The sequence below is a fragment of the Anabrus simplex genome, chromosome 2, assembly GCF_040414725.1.
Source record: "Anabrus simplex isolate iqAnaSimp1 chromosome 2, ASM4041472v1, whole genome shotgun sequence".
NCBI lineage: Eukaryota > Metazoa > Arthropoda > Insecta > Orthoptera > Tettigoniidae > Anabrus > Anabrus simplex.
This window is the reverse complement of record NC_090266.1, coordinates 189,184,204-189,208,910: the sequence shown is the minus strand read 5'-3', so window position 1 is coordinate 189,208,910 and position 24,707 is coordinate 189,184,204. Positions and strand designations below refer to the sequence as shown.

At 41.2% G+C, this 24,707-nt stretch overlaps 1 protein-coding gene across 3 annotated transcripts in view; it reads left to right on the top strand.

Annotated features, from left to right (window-relative positions):
- The first annotated feature begins 471 nt into the window (after positions 1–471).
- LOC136863995 (uncharacterized) overlaps positions 472–24,707 on the top strand; it is a 566,004-nt gene continuing 541,768 nt past the window's right edge. For all 3 annotated transcript variants that reach the window (XM_067140486.2, XM_067140483.2, XM_067140484.2), the window contains exon 1: positions 472–595. In XM_067140486.2, coding sequence (XP_066996587.2) covers positions 520–595 — 76 coding nt within the window. In that variant the 5' untranslated portion in view covers positions 472–519. The remainder of the gene's footprint in view (positions 596–24,707) is intronic.

Here is a 24,707-nt window from a genome sequence, read left to right as displayed (position 1 = left end):
TAGAGCTTATGGGACAACAACCAACTCTGCATCTACCGACCTCCCATCGGACACCAATGCAACAGTTACAGATTATTCACACTGCTATTGATTTAGCAGTAATAAAGAGTCAACACACGTAAGTACATGCATCTGACGACCACGATATTGATCATCAACGGGAGTCAAGAGTAACAAACACCACCACCACCACGGTCACACAACAACAGCGACAACAATAGCGACAAGAACAGTCTCGCTTCGTCTGGCTGGAATACCTCACTGGCCTTCATAGTACGCAACTTGTCTGTCATTTGTTTTGTTTACTACGTAGTTTATTGAACGAGCCATAGAGCGCAGCCCCTCCCGGCACATCCCCCAAGGAGGTCTCCCTAGGAGGCGAGGCTTGTCCGTCCCGTTATCTCCCAGCGCAGCATGTTGTCCTTGTACGCTCCCATCCAGTCATCCAGTGTCGTTCTTGACACAGGCCACTGTAGTGTGGTTAAGTGCCTCCTTTTCTCAATCGAGTGCAGAAACCAAATGTGCGCGTGTTGCTTTTGTAGATTGCAGACTATGAGTGACCTCTTGGACGACAGTACGCGGCATTCTACCTCCTGTAAGTATTTCGTAATAACTGTTGTGGCATTCTTTGCATCACCAACGGTCGGTAAACAACAGTGAACAACACTGTTCGTTACTTTTTTAATATTGATAGTTTTATGAGCGCATTAACAATGTTCTGAAGAAAGAATACAGGTACTCGCGTATTAAAATGTACTTTTAACCTGCTTTAAAGCCTCATGACGCAGTTTCTACAGTAACGAAGATTACCGTAAAGCAAAGTGGTTATGTTCTCTATATGCCCTGTGTTTATGTGCCGTTTAAAGGCGCCTGTACGTCAGGCGCAGGGCTGGATTTTGGGGTAGGCTGACTAAGCTGCAGCCTTGGGGCCCGAAAAATAAATATATTTTTAAAATGAATATATTCACTACCGTCGGTAATCATGTTCAAAGTTAACAACATAATACACAAATTATGCATTTTGTGTATTTCCTATTCTCAGCCTATTAGCACCCCAAGATTACCGTGAAAGAATTTCAGTTGTTTTTGCCTTTAGTTCATCTTAGTATCGTCATAGTCACGTTTATGTTTGGATGTAGTTTAAATCATTTTCAGCCAGTTATAAGATGAAAGGTGGGAGGATAAGAAGGCTATTAACCAAGAACGATGGATGTATACAAATTGTTAATTGAAAATAACGCAAAGGACCGCTTTACAAACGTAGGCGTAGCCCTTCGAATTTATTTAACCCTGATGGTGACTACCAACAATACTGAAAGGTATTTTCTGACGTGAAATTTAAAATAGGCTTCAATCAACCATGAATGATGACAGACTCAACTGTCTAGCTATTACGATCATAGAAAATGACATTTCAATGTACCTTTTGAGGATATCATTACGTCTTTTGCTAATAAAAAGTATAGGGAAGTCTCTTAAAATCAGGTGATGTAAAGTTCTCACGTCAATAAAAGAATTATAATAACTAACCTCAAGTCTCATTCCATGTATATCACAATGTATAAATTAATAGTAATTTTAATAAATCATATTTTGGGGCCGATGACCTCGATGTTAGGCCCCTTTTAAACAACAAGCATCATCATCATCATCAAATCATATTTTTCCTCATTGTACTAATAACGAATTATTATTTCTTTCATAACGTTATTATTTCTACATAAGTCTCCATGGCTAAATGGTTAGCGTGCTGGCTTTTGGTCACAGGGGTCCCGGGTTCGATTTCCAGAAGGACCGGGAATTTTAACCATCATTGGTTACCTTCCCTGGCACGGGGGCTGGGTGTATGTGTTGTCTTCATCATCATTTCATCCTCATCACGACGCGCAGGTCGCCTACGGGAGTCAAATAAAAAGACCTGCACCTGGCGAGCCGAACCCGTCCTGGGATATCCCGGCACTAAAAACCATACGATATTATTATTCTACATAAGTGCACACACAAACCAAATAAAAATCAAAACTGATTCAAACAAATCGCCTTCAAATCTTTAGTACTACTTTTTGTTACAAACTAAACATGATTAACGGTCAGAAATGTTAGTTTAAGAACATGTTGCTCTTCTTGGTTATTCAGTAGCAGCACCCGGTGAACCTCTATCCTAGAAATACGAATCCTATAAATGAATATCAAACGTCAAAGAGTTTATTTATTTAATTGTTGGCAAAACAAAAGTTACCTCGTACTCAGATGGATAATAATAATAAATCCTCGGTCAGGACTGCCTCTTGTAGTTCAGCCAAGGAAACCATGTGCAGTTTTCAACGAACTGCTACTATGGCGTAGAAGGTCGGCCTAGAATATGTGACCTGGGTTTGATTCCCAGCGATGACAGGGAATTTTGTTTTGTTTCAAGATCTGACAGTTGTTGACCCAGTCTCGCTCAAGAGTATGGACGAGTGGGGGTGGTCCTGTGTGTAGTCCTGTGCCGATTGTGAGACACCACACGAATTTCGCGCGCAATCAGCGCTGTCACTTGCGGAATTAAGAGTACATATAATATTAGTGACAGCTGTTCGAGGAGTCCAGCGCAGCAGATGTGGCACTGTTGTTGTGGTGAGCCGGGCTGAGTGGCTCAGACTGTTGAGGCACTGGCCTTCTGACCCCAATTTGGCAAGTTCGATCCTGACTCAGTCCAATGGTATGTGAAGGTGCTCAATAATTCAGCCTCGTATCAGTGGATTTACTGGCACGTAAAAGAACTCCTGCGGGGCTAAATACCGGCACCTGGGCTTCTCTGAAAACCATAAAAATGTAGCTAGGTAATGGGAGGAAGCCAATAACATTGTGTATAGGTTATTATTGCACTTACGCGGCACAACGACACGGTCATCATCCTCTGTCTTACTGTTGCTCTTACTAAATACAATATGGGCTACAAATGCTAACTTCGAAAGATAACAGGAAAATGATGAAAATTATACCGCAAGGGATATTAGAACTGAATTTTGAAACATCCACATTTCTGGACAGAATCTCCTGAAAATTTTACTGCCAACTAAATGCTTGAAGAATAGTAGCTATACCAAATTGTATTCCAATTGGACAGTTCGTCTTTGAGATCTGAATGGAGGTTGGTTTGATTAATCTGATGAATAAAACGACTCCACATTCAACGCCTTTTCCATCCATTACAATTTCAGTTTGAAAATGTAGGCTCTATCTTTTATATTACATAGCCTTACCTCTTCTTTTCAATGTTTATAAAGAACAGGAATTTCGAAGAATAATCGCAATTCAAGGAGAGGAAATCAAAATTATGAAATTTGCCGATGATATTGTTATATTACATGAGACTGCAGAAGATGTGGAGAAATTTCTAAACGATATGGGTACAGTCTTGGAGAAGGAGTAGGCCTACAAGATGAAAATTTAAAAATTCCAAAACTAAAGTAATGGAATGCAGTCGAACGAAGCGATACAAGGAATATTAAATTATGAAATGGAGCCTTAAAGGAGGTAGATGAATATTGTTACTTAAGTAGTAGAATGACTAACGAGGCAAATGTAAGGAGGACATAAAATGCAGACTAACGCAAGCAAGGATGGTCTTTCCTAAGAAAATAAATATACTCTCTTCAGACATTGATACAGAAATGAGAAATATGTTTTTGAAGAACTTCGTCTGGAGCGTTGCATTGTATGAAAATGAAACACGGACAATAACTAGATAAAAAAAGAGAGAGAATGCACCCATCTGATCGAAAAGAGAACGACTTGGCGAAATTTGACCAGACGAAGAGATAGAATTACTGTTATTTGCTTTACGTCTCACTAACTACTTTTACGGTTTTCGGAGACGCCGAGGCTTACTTCTTCTTTACAATGTTTATAAAGAACAGGAATTTGGAAAAGTAATCGCAATTCAAGGAGAGCAAATCAAAACTATGAAATTTGTCGATGATACTGTTATTTTACCTGAGACTGCAGAAGATCTGGAGAAATTTCTAAACGATATGGGTACAGACTTGGAGAAGGAGTAGACTGATCGTGACGCAAACTTCACGAGTTCAATTACGTGCCAGTAAATCTACCGACAAGAGGCTGGCGTATCTGAGCACCTTCAAATAGCCTACCTCCGGACTGAGCTAGGATCGAACCTGCCAAGTTGCGGTCAGGCCAGCGCCTCAACCGTCCTAAGACACCAAGTACTTATTCAGTTGGTTTGAGGGAAGTGTAGGCGTTAATACCGGTCTAGAAAACCAAGATAAACGGTCCAGAGGATTCGTCGCACTGATCATGCTTCACCTCATAAACTGCAGGCCTTCGAGCTGAGCAGCGGTCGCTAGGTAGGCCAAGGCCCATCGGGGCTGAAGCGTCATGGGGTTTGGTTTGGTAAGTGGAAAGAATGGTAGACTTAGACATGCGTATGACAAACTGGTTAGAGTAAATGTAGGATGTAGTAATTAAAAGGTTAGCACAGGATAGGGTAGTATTGAGAGCTGCATCAAACCAGCCGATGAACTGATGACTCAAACAACAACAACAACAACAACAACAACAACACCGGACCACGCTTAACAACTTTACAGGGGGACATTTCAGATAACTTCAATACTTCAGCTGTAATAATTTGTAATATTATGCATGGCACATTTTATTTTCATTCGGTAACATTTTTAGGAATACAATTCAGCGGGCGAGTTGGCCGTGCGGTTAGGAGCGCGCATTCGGGAGATAGTGGGTTCTAACCCCACTGTCGGCAGCCCTGAGGATGGTTTTCCGTGGTTTCCCATTTTCATACCAGACCAACGCTGGGGCTGTACGTTAATTAAGGCCACTGCCGCTTCTTTCCCATTCCTAGGCCTTTCCTGTTCCATCGTCGCCATAAGACCTATCTGTGTCGGTGCGACGTAAAGCAACGAGCAAAATTAGGACTACAATTCTTGCCTCAGTACAACAATACCTGAAAATTGGTCTGAGATTTCATTTTTGGCCTGAATTTGAACATCCCTGGACAATTTCGCTCAATTTAGACGAAATTTTATGCACGTGGAACAATATGAATAGTTTATGCAAGTAGGCCTATGCACATTTTCAGTAAATTTCGAGTTTTTGACCGAGTCTTTGCCAAAACATCAATCCCTGTGTACTTTAATCGCCGATATTAATCTCCATATCAAACTGCTGTACTTCCGATGTTGGTCTATTGATCGCAGTGAGGTACTGTACGCCGTTATAATAGGGGGTTATAATGAAATGACAGCCACTAATAATAACTTGTTTTTCTGTTAAATTAACATTGATATTTACTCTAATCCAGCAGCTCGGATTATAGACTCATCGAAACACTATATTTCGGTTTCAGATAACTAGGAATCATCACTCTCGTGGTCGAAGGAAATGATCCCTTGTAATATGTACCCTCGGGTTACTCTATATAACTAATGCATGGCACTCAATCTCCTGTTGCATCCCCCAACCCCCCTATTTCCAATTTACATTTAGCCCATGTGAGACTTATAGACTTTTCATCACACATGTAGGGTGGCAACCGAACGATAGTGTACCCAGTAACTGGAAGAAGATACTAAATCCGAAACTTTAATTTTTTCAACTTGACAGCTTCAGTTATCAGGTAAAATTCATACTTTCCGATATAATTTTACTCAGAATTCGTTCCTATGTAGCCAGGTTACTGGACTATTTTTTTGTTCTTTGAAAAGGCGCATTATAGGTGATATAGACCTGCAGTTGGTGTTGCTTTAAAAACATACTATGACATCTCCCAATAAGCTAATACGGTTTTCGAAATGGAAAGCAAAGCATGTTTCGGGTGAAGTTTTACAGACCTGGACGCCAGAAAATGTCAAAAGTGTTATTTTCAGTTTTATCACCAGTGTGAAGAGGAGAAGTCAGCTCCGTGTTGTAGCAGTAGCGAGTTTGCCCCTTACTCATAGGCCCTCTGTTAGTCCAGGGATTTTAATTCCGGCCCGTGAGATGGGACGGGTTTAACTCGGCCTCATCAGGCCAACTGACGAACTGTCGGATATACGGGAGCCAGCAGGAAAGCCAAGCAATGTGGCTGAGGTTGTTGGACCCTGACCACATGCTGCTTCATTACCTGCAGACTATCGGTCGGGGTATAGCCGTCTTGGTAGACCAAGGCCTTTATTGGATTATTGCGCCACGGTTTTTGGGTTGTGTAGAAGAAATAACATACAGTTTATATCTATATGTCCCAAGTCCGTTTAAATATCTGTATGTTAAATCAACTACTGACGAGTAAGTCCGGCTCATTGGTGTAATGGTCAGCGTACTGCCTTTCGGTTCAGAAGTTCCCGTGTTCGATTCATAGATGGACCGGAGATTAATTCCTACGGCTCTGGGACTGGATGTTCGTCTTTGTCCCAGCACATTCCTCTTAATACTGTCACAGCACACCACACTACCAATCACCACGGAAACACGCAATAGTGAATACATTCCTCCACACAGGATTGGCGTTAGGAAGGGCTTCCGGCCATAAACCAGAGCCGAGTTCATATGTGCTACACAGTTTGCACCCGCGACTCCACCGAGATTTGGAATAAGTGGTAGAAAAAGATGATGATGATAAAGTTGGAATGATATACGAGTATTATTGCATTTTAAAGTAATGTCTTATTCTACCATAATCCATCATCTATCATTTTACCGTAAATAAGGCATTGCGAATTAGATCCACTGATTGTTTTAAACTCACATTCATTGTTCATTATCATTTATTTTAAATTCTAGTCAGTGAATACATTTTGAAACTTTAATTATCACATCATGTCGTCCATCTCGTACCAATAGGGGCCGATGACCTTAGATTTTAGGCCCCTTTAAACAACAAGCATCATCAAGATAAAAATGTCTGACGTCTGCAGTGCCAAGTTTCACATTAATTAAATACATTTCACAGTTCACAAGTCAAACGTTGAGGCTCAAATATTTAAATATGCAGCATGAAAACAATATTATAGTTTGTGTATTGTTTATTACATTTAAAATATATTTATTCTCAACTTCTCACCGATAAATATATAAATAAAAGATGAAATATCAAACTAAAATAGCCATTTTGCTTCGTGCTTCCAGAGTAAAACAAATTTTGGGAAAAAGCTCTCTATGCTGTACTTCAAAGATTTCTTACCCCAGCAGTACGCTTATTTCCGATGGCTCCCCCTTGCTACCGCGTTGCACTCAATGGAAGGTCTCACTGTAATCTTTTCAAGTTTGCTGCTCGACTCTTTAGTGGAGATCCCTGGTTTTAGTCAAGGTCAGGGATTTAAAAAACTGAATCTGAGAGCTGGTTCGAAGTCCATTCAGTCCACGTTGGAACACTATTGAGAAGCTGTCTAAGGTGACATAGCGGCTTCGGTCTACAAAGCCAAGACTAACAGCCGAGAGAATTCGTCGAGATAATGACGCGTCAATTCGTAATTTTCAGGCCTTCGGACTGAGCAGCGGTCTCTTGGTAGGCCAAGGCCCATTAGGGATTTAACCTAATGCTAAAACTAAAAATGATGGTTATGTCCATTTACGCCTGCACATTCCTGACTCATCCGTAAGAGTGCAATTTTCGTTGTGAATTAATGTTATCGTATCAAATCGACGACTTTGGTCTCCGAATAGACGTACGTATAAGACAGTACCTCATGAACTATGATGTTAACCTGTAATGTCTTGTCGAAGATTTTAAAATTCCAGTTAACTGACCGAGACAAGGTCAAGACTTTCTGGCCGAACGCACTACCTTTGCTTAATAGATAATCAACTTTCTCTTTCGTAATAGTACCTCCTTTCAGCTTCCGTTAATCGCCTGATACTAATTTTGTCTAATAGTCTATTCCAAATGAATGGAGAGTTGCTATAGTAGCCCCTGTGTATAAAGGAAAGGTGATAAATATGAAGTCGATAATTACAAATCAGTCAGCTTGACATGTGTTGTATGTAAACTTGGGAATGCATTCCTTCTGATTATTATATATGTTTTCGAAATTACTAACTGGTTTGCTAGAAGGCAGTTCGTGTTTAGGAAAAGTTATTACCTTTATGCTCAACTTGTAGGATAACAGCAAGATACAGCAGATATTTGAGATTCAGGTGGTCAAATGGACTGTATCGCGATTGAGCTATCTAAGAATTTTGATAGGGTAGCTCATGGGAGACTACTGACAAATAATAAATAAGTAACTTAATAAGTAATAAAATAAGTTGCAGGATTGCGAGCGGCTGCAAAAGGACCTCGACAATGTTGCGAGATGGACAGCAGGCGATGGTATGATGGTAAACGTGATGAAAAGTCAGGTTGTGGGTTTCACGAAGAGAAAAGGCCTTCTCAGTTTTAATAACTGCGTTCATGGGGTGATCATTGTATAGGTGGGCCGGCGTAAGGTTGCACATGACAGCTGCGCAAAATGTTGGTCATACTGCAATGCCACCCGAAGTGATGTTACCATCATAATAACAGCTGATTGCACGACACGATAAGGTTTTAGAAACGCGTTTTCAATTTCATCGCGATGGTACACAATACAAATGACATCGGCGACAACAATCGCATTTGCAACACATCGACGAAGGTTATAATAAAATGTATTATCACACAAAAGGATACTAGATAAATCTACTACGAGGTTCTTATTATCGCGCTTTACAAAATACAGAAGGAATCGGCCGACAAGTATCTCACTTTAAATGCACCAAGAAATATAACAAAAATATATGCTAGTGCTATCACAAAAGGTTTCAGTTAAAGTCTACTAAATTCACGAAAATTAAGAAACCTTATTTTTCTTACCTGATTCACAATCTTGTGTTCCACAAATGCGTTCCATAAATGCGTACGAATTTCAATCAATCAATCAATCAATCAATAAATAAATAAATCAATCAATCAATCCTGATCTGCATTTAGGGCAGTCGCCCAGATGGCAGATTCCCTATCTGTTGATTTCCTAGTCTTTTCTTAAATGATTTCAAAGAAATTCGAAATATATTGAACATCTCCCTCGGTAAAGTATTCCAATCCCTAACTCCCCTTCCTATAAATGAATATTTGCCCCAATTTGTCCTCTTGAATTCCAACTTTATCTTCATATTGTGATATTTCCTACTTTTAAAGACGCCACTCAAACTTAATCGTCTACTAATGTCATTCCACGCCATCTCTCCACTGACAGCTCGGAACATACCACTTGGTCGAGCAGCTCATCTTCTTTCTCCCAATTATTCACAGCCCAAACTTTGCAACATTTTTGTAAGGCTAGTCTTTTGTCGGAAATCACCCAGAACAAATCGAGCTGCTTTTCTTTGGATTTTTTCCAGTTCTTGAAGCAGGTAATCCTGGTGAGGGTCCCATACACAGGAACCATACTCTAGTTGGGGTCATATCAGGGACTTATGAGCCCTCTCCTTTACATCCTTACTACAACCCCTAAACACCCTCATAACCATGTGCAGAGATCTGTACCCTTTATTTACAATCCCATTTATGTTATTACTCCAATGAAGATCTTCCCTTATATAGAGACCTACGTATTTACAATGATCCCCAAAGGGAACTTTCACCGGGCGAGTTGGCCGTGCGCGTAGAGGTGCGCGGCTGTGAGCTTGCATCCGGGAGATAGTAGGTTCGAATCCCACTATCGGCAGCCCTGAAGATGGTTTTCCGTGGTTTCCCATTTTCACACCAGGCAAATGGCTGTACCTTAATTAAGGCCACGGCCGCTTCCTTCCAACTCCTAGGCCTTTCCTATCCCATCGTCGCCATAAGACCTATCTGTGTCGGTGCGATGTAAAGCCCTTAGCAAAAAAAAAAATGACTGATCATCGCCGAGCCAAAACTACTGGACATCAAAGACTGAAATTTTGGGGATACATTCATATTAAGATGTAGGTGCTCGCTAAGAGAGGAATTTTTTGATATTCCTTCCCTAAGGAGGTGAAAACGGGGGTGACATTTTAAAATGAGTGTATATATATCTTAAAACTTTGAAAGTTCACAGATGTAAAAATTGGTATTTAGAATCTACATTAAAAATAAAGAAACACGTAGTTTTTGTTTTCGGCAAATCACAGTAGGAGGGGTGAGAAGGGATGAAAAAGGGGTTGAATGCCTTTAATGAGGATACTTATATCTCAGAAACTGAAGATATTACATACATACATACATTATCATTATAGACTGTTATGCCTTTCAGCGTTCAGTCTGCAAGCCTCTGAGAATTTACTAAACGTCGCCACAATCCTCGATTTGCAATCGTTAGAAACAGAGTAACCATCGTCGTCTTGGTCTCCCTCTATTCCATAACAGAGTCCATTATTCTCCTAGGTAACCCATCCTCCTCCATTCGCCTCACATGACCCCACCACCGAAGCCGGTTTATGCGTACAGCTTCATCCATCGAGTTCATTCCTAAATTAGCCTTTATCTCCTCATTCCGAGTTCCCTCCTGCCATTGTTCCCACCTGTTTGTACCAGCAATCATTCTTGCTACTTTCATGTCTGTTACTTCTAACTTATGAATAAGATATCCTGAGTCCACCCAGCTTTCGCTCCCATAAAGCAAAGTTGGTCTGAAAACAGACCGATGTAAAGATAGTTTCGTCTGGGAGCTGACTTCCTTCTTACAGAATACTGCTGATCGCAACTGCGAGCTCACTGCATTAGCTTTACTACACCTTGATTCAATCTCACTTACTATATTACCATCCTGGGAAAACACACAACCTAAATACTTGAAATTATCGACCTGTTCTAGTTTTGTATCACCAATCTGACATTCAATTCTGTTGGATTTCTTACCTACTGACATCAATTTAGTCTTCGAGAGGCTAATTTTCATACCATACTCATTGCACCTATTTTCAAGTTCCAAGATGTTAGACTGCAGGCTTTCGGCACAGTCTGCCATTAAGACCAAGTCGTCAGCATAGGCCAGGCTGCTTACTACATTTCCACCTAACTGAATCCCTCCCTGCCATTTTATACCTTTCAGCATATGATCCATGTAAACTACAAACAGCAAAGGTGAAAGATTACAGCCTTGTCTAACTCCTGTAAGTACCCTGAACCAAGAACTCATTCTACCATCAATTCTCACTGAAGCCCAATTGTCAACATAAATGCCTTTGATTGATTTTAATAATCTACCTTTAATTCCATAGTCCCCCAGTATAGCGAACATCTTTTCCTTCGGTACCCTGTCATATGCTTTCTCTAGATCTACGAAACATAAACACAACTGCCTATTCCTCTCGTAGCATTTTTCAATTACCTGGCGCATACTGAAAATCTGATCTTGACAGCCTCTCTGTGGTCTGAAACCACACTGGTTTTCATCCAACTTCCTCTCAACGACTGATCGCACCCTCCCTTCCAAGATGCCTGTGAATACTTTGCCTGGTATACTAATCAATGAGATACCTCGATAGTTGTTGCAATCCTTCCTGTTCCCTTGCTTATAGATAGGTGCAATTACTGCTTTTGTCCAATCTGAAGGTACCTTACCAACACTCCGCGCTAATTTGACTACTCTATGAAGCCATTTCATCCCCGCCTTCCCACTATACTTCACCATTTCAGGTCTAATTTCATCTATTCCTGCTGCTTTATGACAATGGAGTTTATTTACTATCCTTTCCACTTCCTCAAGCATAATTTCACCAACATCATTTTCCTCCTCCCCATGAGCTTGACTGTTTGCAACACCACCATGATGATTTCCTTTTACATTGAGATGATGTTCAAAATATTCCCTCCACCTCTCCAGTGATTCCCTGGGGTCTATTATGAGTTCACCTGAATTACTCAAAATACTGTTCATTTCCTTTTTCCCTCCCTTCCTAAGATTCTTTATTACTGTCCAGAAAGGTTTCCCTGCTGCTTGACCTAGCCTTTCCAGGTTATTACCAAAATCTTCCCATGACTTCTTTTTGGATTCAACAACTATTTGTTTCGCTCTGTTTCTTTCATCTACGTACAAATCCCTGTCTGCCTCGGCCCTTGTTTGGAGCCATTTCTGATAAGCCTTCTTTTTACGTTTACAGGCTGCTCTCACTTCATCATTCCACCAAGATGTTCGCCGTTTCCCATCTTTACACACAGTTGTTCCTAGGCATTCCCTTGCTGTTTCTACTACAGCATCCCTGTATGCCACCCATTCACTTTCTATATCCTGAACCTGCTTACTGTCTACTGTTCGAAACTTCTCACTAATCATATCCATGTACTTCTGTCTAATTTCCTCATCCTGGAGATTTTCTACCCTTATTCGTTTGCAGACAGATTTCACTTTCTCTACCCTAGGCCTAGAGATACTTAGTTCACTACAGATCAGATAATGGTCTGTATCATCGAAAAATCCCCGCAAAACTCGTACATTCCTAAAAGATTTCCTGAATTCAAAGTCTGTTAAGATATAGTCTATTATGGATCTGGTACCCCTAGCCTCCCATGTGCAGCGGTATTACAGACCTGAAAATTGGTGTTTGGGATCTCCTTTACAAATAAAGAAACAAGTATTTTTTTGGAAAATCCAATTAAAAGGTGGGGGGTTGAAAAGGGGGTGAATTTTTAAAATGAGTGTTTGTATATCTCAAAACTTTTAAAGTTTATAGAAGTAAAAATTGGTATTTATAATCTCCTTTAAAAATAAAAAACTTTTTGTTTGCTTTTGGAAAATCCAAATAGTGGGGGGTGAAAAGGGGGTGGATTTTTAAAATGAGTGTACCTATATCTCAAAACTTTAAAAGTTTGCACATGTAAAAATTGATATTTAGAATAAATACATACATACATACATACATACATACATACATACATACATACATACATACATACATACGTACATACATACATTATCGTTATAGACTGTGATGCCTTTCAGCGTTCAGTCTGCAAGCCTCTGAGAATTTACTAAACATCGCCACAATCCTCGATTTACAACTAGTGTTGTGGCCTCATTTAGTTCTATACCTCTTATCTTTAAATCGTTAGAAACCGAGTCTCACCATCGTCGTCTTGGTCTCCCTGTATTTCTCTTAACCTCCATAGCAGACTCCATTATTCTCCTAGGTAACCTATCCTCCTCAATTCGCCTCACATGACCCCACCACCGAAGCCGGTTTATGCGTACAGCTTCATCCATCGCGTTCATTCCTAAATTAGCCTTTATCTCCTCATTCCGAGTACCCTCCTGTCATTGTTCCCACCCTTTGTACCAACAATCATTCTTGCTACTTTCATGTCTGTTACTTCTAACTTATGAATAAGATATCCTGAGTCCACCCAGCTTTCGCTCCCGTAAAGCAAAGTTTCTCTGAAAACAGACCGATGTAAAGATAGTTTCGTCTGGGAGTCCACTTCCTTCTTACAGAATACTGCTGATCGCAACTGCGAGCTCACTGCATTAGGGGTTTGCACTCTGGTCAACCTAGGGAAGTCGTCTCCTGCACCTTGCGCCCGTGCACTGCACGGCGCATGCACCCTGAGAGGCCTTGGTCTAAAAGGTGATATTTTCACTTCCAAAAATAAATCAGTATTTCCTCCACATGCATTACAGTAGTTGAGTATTGCCGATTGCACCGAACAATCCTGACTAAAAGATGTAATTCCTTAAATGTTGTACCAAACCTGTTCATGGGTACGTTCCATGTGCCTTTTCTCTTACGTTTCTTGCACTTTTCCCACAACTTTCTTATGGTAGAAATAACACCTTTTGAACATACACTCCTCATATACCAGGTGGCTCACGGACGCCGTACTTTCTACTTATAAATGTCCCGCATGCATAAGTCTACCAACTGATTTTAACAGGGGAACTACTGCCAGCGGGCAGGTTACGTCAGAATATGAAGAGATAAGAAACAGAGTCACACTCGCAGCATGTTACTCAGCGTTGCTGGTCGAATGCACCCCTTGCATTAGTAAACATCGTTTTCGACCGCATAGTTCTAGGCTGGTGTATGCTACAGCCGCACTATATTTGTTGTCTGCATATCGGCAGTAGCTAGTGTGATCAGCAGCGGTGAATACACAGACATTATTTTAATCTGAACAATCTGGTCGGAATGCAACAGAAGCTCCAAACAGACGTATGCCTTCTGCATACGTACTTCACCGAACAGTATTAGTTTTTTGTTTCATACATGCAACTCTTCCATCGAGTGGAATGTCTACACGTGTATAAATAAATAATTTATTAGATTTCATTTACTACGTCTTTTTTTTCTAGGGGCTTTACGTCGCACCGACACAGATAGGTCTTATGGCGACGGTGGGATAGGAAAGGCCTAGGAGTTGGAAGGAAGCGGCCGTGGCCTTAATTAAGGTACGGCCCCAGCATTTGCCTGGTGTGAAAATGGGAAACCACGGAAAACCAACTTCAGGGCTACCGATAGTGGGATTCGAACCTACTATCTCCCGGATGCAAGCTCACAGCCGCGCGCCTCTACGCGCACGGCCAACTCTCCCGGTACTACTGCATCTTTGGCGTGTCTACAAACAGCAGCGGCGGTTAGGGGTGGGGTGAGGAGGGACAGTCGCTCCCACCCGCACTTTGTAGAGTAAATATGACATTTATTCCATTTTAGCCAGCTGGAACTAGGAATTATTTGAAGAAAGCTATTTGTACAAGCCTTGTTGTCTTATATGCTAAATCTTTCCTTTACTGTATAGCGCTACGGCAAGTAATGGAGACGTTGCATGTGCTGTGAGGAAGGGTAGTAGGGGTATACATTTTTGCCGAGGTCGTGGCCACGGAGTTATAATTCACCCGCTTGCCGCTCGCATTCGTCAGTTTGGCAGTCTCTTTATTGTCTGTTAGTTTCTTACTGTGTATCCAAATACTAAATGATTATTGATTGCATAATCATGCCGTACATCTATGTAATTGTACAGGGCGATCTGGCCGTGGGGTTACGGGCGCGCAGTTGTGAGCTTGCACTCGGGAGATAATGGTTTCGAATCCCATTGTCGACACCACTGAAGATGGTTTTCCGTGGTATCCCATTTTCATACCAGGCAAACACTGAGGCTGTACCTTAATTAAGTCCACGGTTGCTTCCTTCCCATAAGTTCTATCTGTGTCGTTGCGACATAAAGTCAATTGTAAAAACAGATATATTTAATTCTAATCGTAATTTCAACGCGAGAGAATGGACTAAATTATTTCGTTTGTATTATGCTTTTTAATAAGTAAATGTAATTAATCAGCCCCATGGATTAGGCCTCTTCGTAATAATAGTTTCTTTGAGATTTTGATTCAATGCTGTATAATAAAATTTTCACCAGGTCTCACAAATATACTACGGGGCATTTACTTAATAAATAACATAGGAACGTTGGTATTAGCTCCTGTTGCAATACGATTATAACTGAATATTTTTTTTTACAATTGGCTTTACGTCGCACCGACATAGATAGGATTTATGGCGACGATGAGACAGAAAAGGGCTGCGCGTGGAAAGGAAGCGACCGTGGCGTTAAATAAGGTACAGCCCCAGCACTTGCCTGGTGTGAAAATGGGAAACCAGGGCTGCTGACAGTGGGATTCGAAACTACTATCTCCCGAGTGCAAACTCAGAGCTGCACGCCCGTAACCCCACCGCCATCTCGCCCGGTATAATTACATAGAAGTACGGCATGATTATGCAATTAAAATAATTTAGTATTTGAATACTCACTAAGAAACTAACAGACACTAAAGAGACTGCCAGACTGATGATTGCGCGCGACAAGTGGCTGAATTATAACTCAGTGGCCACGACCTCGGCAAAAATTTGCACCCCTACTACCCTTCCTCACAGCACATGCAACGTCTCCATTACTTGCCATAGCGCTATACAGTAAAGGAAAGATTTAGCATATAAGACAGCAGGGGTTGTACAAATAGCTTGTTTTAAAATAATTCCTAGATCCAGCTGGCTAAAATGGAATAAATGTCATATTTACTCTACAAAGTGCGGGTGGGAGAGACTGTCCCTCCTCACCCCACCCCCTAACCGCCGCTACTGTTTGTAGACACGCCAAAGATGCAGTAGTACCGGGCGAGTTGGCCGTGCGCGTAGAGGCGCGCGGCTGTGAGCTTGCATCCGGGAGATAGTAGGTTCGAATCCCACTATCGGTAGCCCTGAAGATGGTTTTCCGTGGTTTCCCATTTTCACACCAGGCAAATGCTGGGGCTGTACCTTAATTAAGGCCACGGTCGCTTCCTTCCAACTCCTAGGCCTTTCCTATCCCACCGTCGCCATAAAGCCTATCTGTGTCGGTGCGACGTAAAGCCCCTAGAAAAAAAGACGCAGTAAATGAAATCTAATAACTTATTTATTTATACACGTGTAGGCATTCCACTCGATGGAAGAGTTGCATGTATGAAACAAAAACTAATACTGTTCGGTGAAGTACGTATGAAGAAGGCATACGTCTGTTTGGAGCTTCTGTTGCATTCCGACCAGATTGTTCAGATTAAAATAATGTCTGTGTATTCACCGCTGCTGATCACACTAGCTACTGCCGATATGCAGACAGCAAATATAGTGCGGCTGTAGCATACACCAGCCTAGAACTATACGGTCGAAAACGATGTTTACTAATGCAAGGGGTGCATTCGACCGGCAACGCTGAGTAACATGCTGCGAGTGTGACTCTCTTTCTTATCTCTTCATATTCTGACGTAACCTGCCCGCTGGCAGTAGTTCCCCTGTTAAAATCAGTTGGTAGACACCCCACAAATCACTTATGCATGCGGGACATTTATAAGTAGAAAGTACGGCGTCCGTGAGCCACCTGGTATATTTTACAATTTGCTTTATGTCATACCGATACAGAGAGGTCTTATGGCGACGGTGGTATAGGAAAGAGCTAGGAGTGAGAAGGAAGCCAGCGTTGCCTTAATTAATGTAGATTCCCATCATTTGCCTGGTGTGAAATTGTGAACCACGGAAATCCATCTTCAGGGCTGCCGATAGTGGGTTTCGAACTCACTGTCTACCGAATGTAAGCTGACTGTCACCCACTCGCTCGGTGAAAATATATCAACACGTCGCTTAAATGAGTTCTTAAACTCGCTCCTTCGCAGCCTATAAGGCCTGCAGCAACATCGTTCAGTTCCGCCAACAGATAATTAGATATTTTGTCCTCCCACTATCTCAGATTTAGGGACTGCCTATCCCAGGCGTTCTTGGTTCACGCAGGAGGATGTGGGTCCAATTCCCCGTTAGGAAATAGAGAAACGAGATTTCCACTTCTGGAAAGGCTCATGGCCCTGAGGTTCATTCATCCTACACTAAAAAGAGTGACATTAATTCCTGGGGGCAAAGGTGCCCGGGCATAGAGTTACCCACTCTATCCCACGTACGAGGGAACTGTATGGGTTGAACCATACAAAATTCAATGAAACTTAGGTGAATAATCAATTAATATATACTAAATTATATGCTAATAATAATTTTGTCGTATAATCGCCGACAGTATTGCTGAAAGCGACCTGTGTGGCTCGGAGGAGTTAGCTGATGATAATGTGTATACACTATTGATATTGTAACGAGTAAAAAACACAGACTGTTTTATTGAAATAATATAATCGAGGATGACCCAATTAGTATACGGACACACGCAATTATACTCGATCATGATTGACAACACTTCACTAATTACTGGCTATTTAGAACGATCCATTGTCATCACACCGACTGGCAGTCTTTACCTGACACTGTGATCGTCCGTAATCTTAACTGACAGGTTTCAACTTTCACGTCACTTGCCAGGCAACATAGTCAATTACACAACAGTTCCATGTAATCAGGTGTGAATTCACTTCCGTTGGCTATAACAACATTCGACGACTGTACACCAATCAAGACCGATAACTCGCACAATCAATTCATGTGACCGTTCAGCACACTGATCTATAAGCGCACGACTTGTAACTGACTACTAAACAACGCAACAACGCAACACGAGGCGAGCCTGCTTTAATATACCTGATCATGACATTTTAATATCTTCTGCTGCTACGGCCAGAATACGAGCGTTCTACAGTTGTAATATTGTAAGATGTCTTCGAACAGTTATTATGGGGGAGGTCAGTTTACTGCCTGCCTGAGTATTGAGAAGGGAGAAGGGAGTATGTTTGCCATGGAAACGTGAGGAACCCACTGCAGTTGCCATGGAGATAAGCCTGTTGGCCGGCTCGTGTTGCTTGGAGTTGCCAAGTCACTCACTTCTGAGTCTCGTACAACAGAACACAGCGGTCTGAACGAACGAACAAACAAGTGAGGCGGAAGCGAAGCGAATGGAAGGAGACAGGAATGCAAGAATTTGGCAACACCGTGTAATGGGACGTGCAATGCTCCTTCCTCCAGTCCTATCTGTCAAAACGCTTCTTTCAATATTACGGGTTTAGTTTCGTCTTCCGGAAAATTTACGGAATCACCAAGTAAATGAGATAAGCCTGTTACTTGCACGCAGGCTGGCTGGTAACTCACCAGCCTAACTCACACATCCCTTCCAGGAAATGCTGAAGGCGGAGATAATGGGTTCGAACCCCACTGTCGGCAGCCCTGAAGATGGGTTTCCGTGGCTTCCCATTTTCTCACCGGGTAAATGCTGAGGCTATACCTTAATTCAGGCCACGGCCGCTTCCTTCCCACTCCTAGCCCTTTCGTGTCCCATCGTCGTCGCCATAAGACCTATCTGTGTCCGTGCGACGTAAAGCAACTTGCAAAAAAAAAAAAAAAAAAAAAGCTGAAGGGGGCTGCAAGAGGACTGACAGTCGGTATGACCATGGGACAATACATACCGACAGTCCTGTTTTAAAGTGATATAAAACACATCATACCGAAACTTATATTTTGACAGCATGGCCAGAATTTCACGCTCTACAAACCTTTTTTTTTTTTTTTTTTTTGCTACTTGCTTTACGTCGCACCGACACAGATAGGTCTTATGGCGACGATGGGACGGGAAAGGCCTATGAATGGGAAGGAAGCGACCGTGGCCTTAATTAAGGTACAGTCCCAGCATTTGCCTGGTGTGAAAATGGGAAACCACGGAAGACCATCTTCAGGGCTGCCGACAGTGGGGTTCGAACCCACTATCTCCCGGATGCAAACCTATTTTAAGAACACATCCAGTATACAAACAAATCAAAATATTAGGGTTTTAATACTGTGCTTCCGTATCGTTCATAATGGGAATTAAAATACTTTATGTCCGAACTACACATTTCGACTTTTAATATTACTATCCCAGTCCCTAGTTCACAATATTTACTTTTACCTTCTCTACTGAAAGCGGGGCACTGTCCGACTCGTTGACTGAATGGTCAGCGTACCGGCCTTCGGTTCAGAGAGTCCCGGGTTCAATTCCCGGCGGGTTGGGGACTTTAATCGCGTCTGATTAATTCTTCTGTCTCGGGGACTGGGTGTTTGTGTTAGTCCCAACACTTTCCCCTTGATATGCATACAACAAACTACACTACCAACCACCACAGAAACCACGTAATAGTGATTACATCCCTCCATATAGGGTTGCGTCAGGAAGGGCATCGGCCGTAAAACAGTTCCAGATTCACATGTGCGACACAGTTCGCACCCGCGACCCCACAAGTGTGGAAAAAAAGCTGTAGACAAAGAAGAAGAAGAAGAAGAAGAAGAAGACTGAAAGCGAGGCACTGATACTAGCAGCATAAAAATATTATTTTAATAGGCCAACTTTGTTATGAATTTAAGTTTAGTATTTTGAGAGACCTGCTATTTCTATGTATAAATAGCTCATGGTGATCATTTACGGATATTTGACAGTTCTTTGTCGAATTAATTTGCCAAATCTTTCTTTCTTTCTTTCTTTCTTTCTTTCTTTCTTTCTTTCTTTCTTTCTTCTAAGATCTGCGACCGCCGCACGTGTTATGCACGAAACAAAATATACTGCGATATTGGTTTGTGTTGTGGTTCATGATCAGGTTTTCATATTTGTATTTCGTCTTAATGCTAACGCATTTGAATAATAACTCAAAATACGACAACCATGCTCTTGAGAGCGATCACTTGCTCGTTAAACGACACGCGCCCCTTATGTCCAGAGGAAAGGAACCTACTAGGGCGGGCCACGTTTTGGGATCAGAGGTTGGTGACTGGCGGTATGTTCGCTGTCCCAGCTTTACTATGCAGAGGACAGCCCTGTAACAACAGATATATTCTGCTGTCTAAATTAATCATAGTACCCCATTTTCATCGCAGTCGATGTCTTCTATACACCACGATCCATTTATGACTGCAGCAACAAATTACTATTTTTTAAGCAAGTGAATGTTATTTTACGGTAGAATGACTAAAGTTGATGATATCTTGATTGATCATCCTACCAGGTTTCGTTGCAGTTAGTCTGGTACAACCCAGACAGTTCCATTGTTGGTACCGAGGCTATGGACGGTGGAAGCCTTTAACTTCTACTCCTCTAGAACCTTAATTTCATGCCCAGTACGAAGATGGCTTTTAGCATATCAGAAATAATTCCAGCAATAAACATATTGGTGCATACTGTACAGTCAGGTAGCTCATATTGTAATCATTTCTGACCCATGTTGATGTATCTAATTTTCTTCTTCTAAATATGAGGAATCCATTTTTGAAATTTCGCCCCTAACGTTGTTACACTTTAAACAAGCAATCAATTGTAATTGTTATTAGTGGCTATTAGCTTCAATATTGTACTGCAGTGATCTGTATGGCAAACCAAACTCTGAATCACTATTTTCCTTCGTGTGTGGCCAGCATTTTCTTGAATTCGATTTTCATCCTCTGCTGAAAATAAATTGAAGGACAAGCAGGTTATCCACAACGCAAAGTTCCTAAGTTAACCGCAGAGAAGAGAAATGCGCAGAAACATAGCGGGAACCGTGAGAAGGAGGGAAAAGAAAGCTGGCGATACTGCAGACATTGTTCACAATACAGTAATGATGTAACTGTGTCACAGTAGTAGGTGAACCTGGTTCACACGGTGAAGATGTTGACAGTTTAAGAAGTCATTGTAGTTGTAGTTGTTGAACAATTATGCTATCGATAAATTCAGAAGAGTGGGAAGGCGTGTATCTTCTTTAATATTAATACTATAGCATACCAGGAACGGAACATAGATTTAAAAACTCTATTAAGTATTTAAAGTGTATATTAGAACACATTATCTGCAGGTCTTCGGTGTGAGCAGCGGTCGCTTGGTAGGCCTTTTGGGGCTGTAGAGCCATGGGTTCTTTTAATCAGAACAGATTGTTTTTAGAAGGAAGTCTCCCGAATGGTCAGAAAATTCAGATATAGTTCAGTACCGTATTGTTTAAGAATACTTAGATATCAGAAACTCTCGTTTATAGATTTATTGGTACGTTAAAGAACATCTTTTCAGGATGAAATTTTGGAACTCTGGAAGGTGTAGGAAACTGAAAGTTGACATTGTTTGCCCTTAACCTGTAAGGATCCAGGCCCCTAAGAATATTTGATAATCGAAAATTCACACGGAGATCCTAATAAAGAGGATTATCAGGAAAAAATCTGAATTTTCAAAGGGTGTCTGCGGTTGAGTGGCTCAGACGGTTGAGGCGCTGGCCTTCTGGCAGGTTCGATCCCGGCTCAGTCCGGTGGTATTTAAAGGTACTCAAATACGCCAGACTCGTGTCGGTAGATTTACTGCCACGTAAAAGAAGTCCTGCGGGACTAACTTCCGGCACCTCGGTGTCTCCGAAAACCGTAAAGGTAGTTAGTGGGACGTAAAGCAAATAACATTATTTTTATTACAAATGGTGTCCTTTCCATTGACACATTGCCTTACCTTTCACACTCAGAAAATGTTAATTTCCTGTCATCCTAGTTTTCGTTCTTACATCAGTATAGCGCAAGGGCAATTCAACTATTTGCTTACCCTCAAAGAGTCGGTATTTTCCTATATACAGCTATGTGTTGAGCTTACCAGAACGAAGTTAAAAAAAGATAATAAGACAGCGAGGAACTTGACATGGTCATATACTAGGAAATGAAAAAAAGTTTTAAAAAATCTATTGTCCAGGAAATGCAGTGGAACTTGGTTATAACAACAGCCAAGGAACGTGATGAAGTGTGTCGTTACAGGAGAGTGTCGTAACCGATATCTGTTATCAGTCGACTGAGAAGAAAAATGATACAGAACCAGACCTAATTATGCTCACTTTGGATTGCATATTGTGGCTATTCCTAACATGCTGAGTAACTTTACAAACATATAAAACTGCATTTAAAATTGAAAATCTCTGAATATCTGCATTTAAAATGGAAATTATGAAAATTAACATTTATTAAATAAAATACACACTCGTCTAACCTTGTACTCACACTTACTTGTTACCTGCTTACTTACACATACGTTATTTGAAGGGCGCCAGCTGTCACTCAGTACAGCAATAATAGAATGAGATTCTTGACTATCTCTAGGGTGTGGGGTAATAAGCTTACTGTTGACAACATACCATATAAGTTCTGGGAAAAGGAGATTGGCGTTCGGTTTCCCCATTAATTTTGAGGTTAAGATATTTTACTGTCAATGAAATGAAACTATGAATTCGTTTGATAGAACAATATATATTCTTTAAATAATATATCAAAAAATAGTGAGTCTTGTTGCGATAAAACAGATGAGAATATGAAATTATGACATTGCAACAGAAAGAAACTAGGCATGAATTTGAATTCTTCTTGACCGGACATTTAACAATTTATACGAAATATTTCCCTCACTGATTCACTTGACTGTACCTTTAACACTTTGAGTGTAATTACGACGTAATCCATTGCTCTGGTGTTTACTGTAGATGTGTCACGCCTAACGTGGTGATACATCCTTGAGACTGCTTCTTCTCCATATCATCTGACTTCTTTGTAAGTCAATATGGTATGACCTCTTGGTAGGTCCAGGGTTGCCCTCTCTGACTCCTTGGTAAGCCTTGCGTCCGCGTCTTCCACTAAGTGACGGACCAACCATTTGGTCTCACTCTCTCAATGACCAATAATGGCTCACTGAGTCTTCACCATCTCTCGTTCACACTGGTTGGCTGACCACTTAGGGCCTCTTGATCTAGTAGACTACTTCACTGTACTGCATCCGTATAAGTAATGACTGACGCTACAATGTGCATCCACCTTATATAGACTTTGGTTGACACAACTACGTAATCTCCATAAATAACAATGACATACTCCCACCTACGCGACAGATATTACAAACAGTGGTGAAATAGCCCCGCGGCGATGAGTCGATGCGCGCATATCCTAAATAAATACAATGACGTAGCCATGGACTGGCGATGACTTGGCAGAATCGCCACTAATCTTGCACAATGTCCCAACGTCACACTCAATCTCTGATATATACAACAATTCTCACTGTACAGGTATTGAGTGTTATACTACACATACGTATATATGTATACATCAAAGTGCAATCTTGCAAGCAACAGGCAATTGCAAAATTGAATAAAACGGATAATTACAATAATAGTACAACATCACAGATAACATAATAATAATACTGACATAATAATAATAATAATAATAATAATAATAATAAAATACAGATAAAATCATACAATAATAAAAATACAGATATCATCTTGTAACGGGATTTGAACCGTTACAATATATTTACTTTAAGGCCTGACATTGAAGTGCAAATTTGAAGTCCGTACAACATAAAATGCAATGTTTAAATTTCATAAAAGAATTTTAACTTATATAGTTAAACTTTCAACTACAGCATAGGAAAACTGATGTGTAACTTTTGTCTGTATTCTCCTGCTTGCCCAGTACACTCTTCTAATATTCCATGTTCCTAATTTGCGCTACGATTTCACAGCGGCCGAGCGAGTTGGCCGTGCAGTTAGGGGCGCGCAGCTGTGAGCTTGAATTCGGGAGAGAGTGGGTTCGAACCTCAATGTTGGCAGTCCTGAAGATGGTTTTCAGTGGTTTCCCATTTTCACACCAGGTGAATGTTGGGGCTGTACCTTAATTCAGGCCTCGACCACTTCCTTCCCACTCTTCGCCCTTTCCTATCCCATCTTCACCATAAGACCTATCTGTGTCGGCGCGATGTAAAGCAACTTGTAAAAGATGATTGTACTCGGTCAATGTACGTAAACATAACAGAAATAACTGATTTCTTACAACGTAGGTTATGTTAAAAATTGGCTTTAATTCCTGTCCACTGGAACTAAAAAAGTAGCAGTATTCCCTTAAGATTCAAATGGACGTTCATCGTTCATTGATCTTCATGTCCTCTGACGTAACCACAATGTTGCTGTCGCTGAAGTGCACACAGCTATCCCTCGTCAGCCCACTTATGCTCTGTGAACACGCCCAGCGTGAGCAACTCTGGTCTAGAGTGCATCCTCGGGTTGTTAGGCCTTTTCGAATTTCTAATGTTGAGTGAGAATTGATGGTAGAATGAGTTTTTGGTTCAAGGTACTTACAGGGATTAGTCGGCCTTTGTTGTTCATGGTTTACGTGGATCATCTACTGAAAGGTATAAAGTGGCAGGGAGGGATTCACTTAGATCGAAACTTAGTAAGCAATGTGGCCTTATGTCGACGACGTGGTCATAATGGCAGACTGTGCTGAAAGCCTGCAGTCTAATATCGTGGAAATTGAAAATGATTATG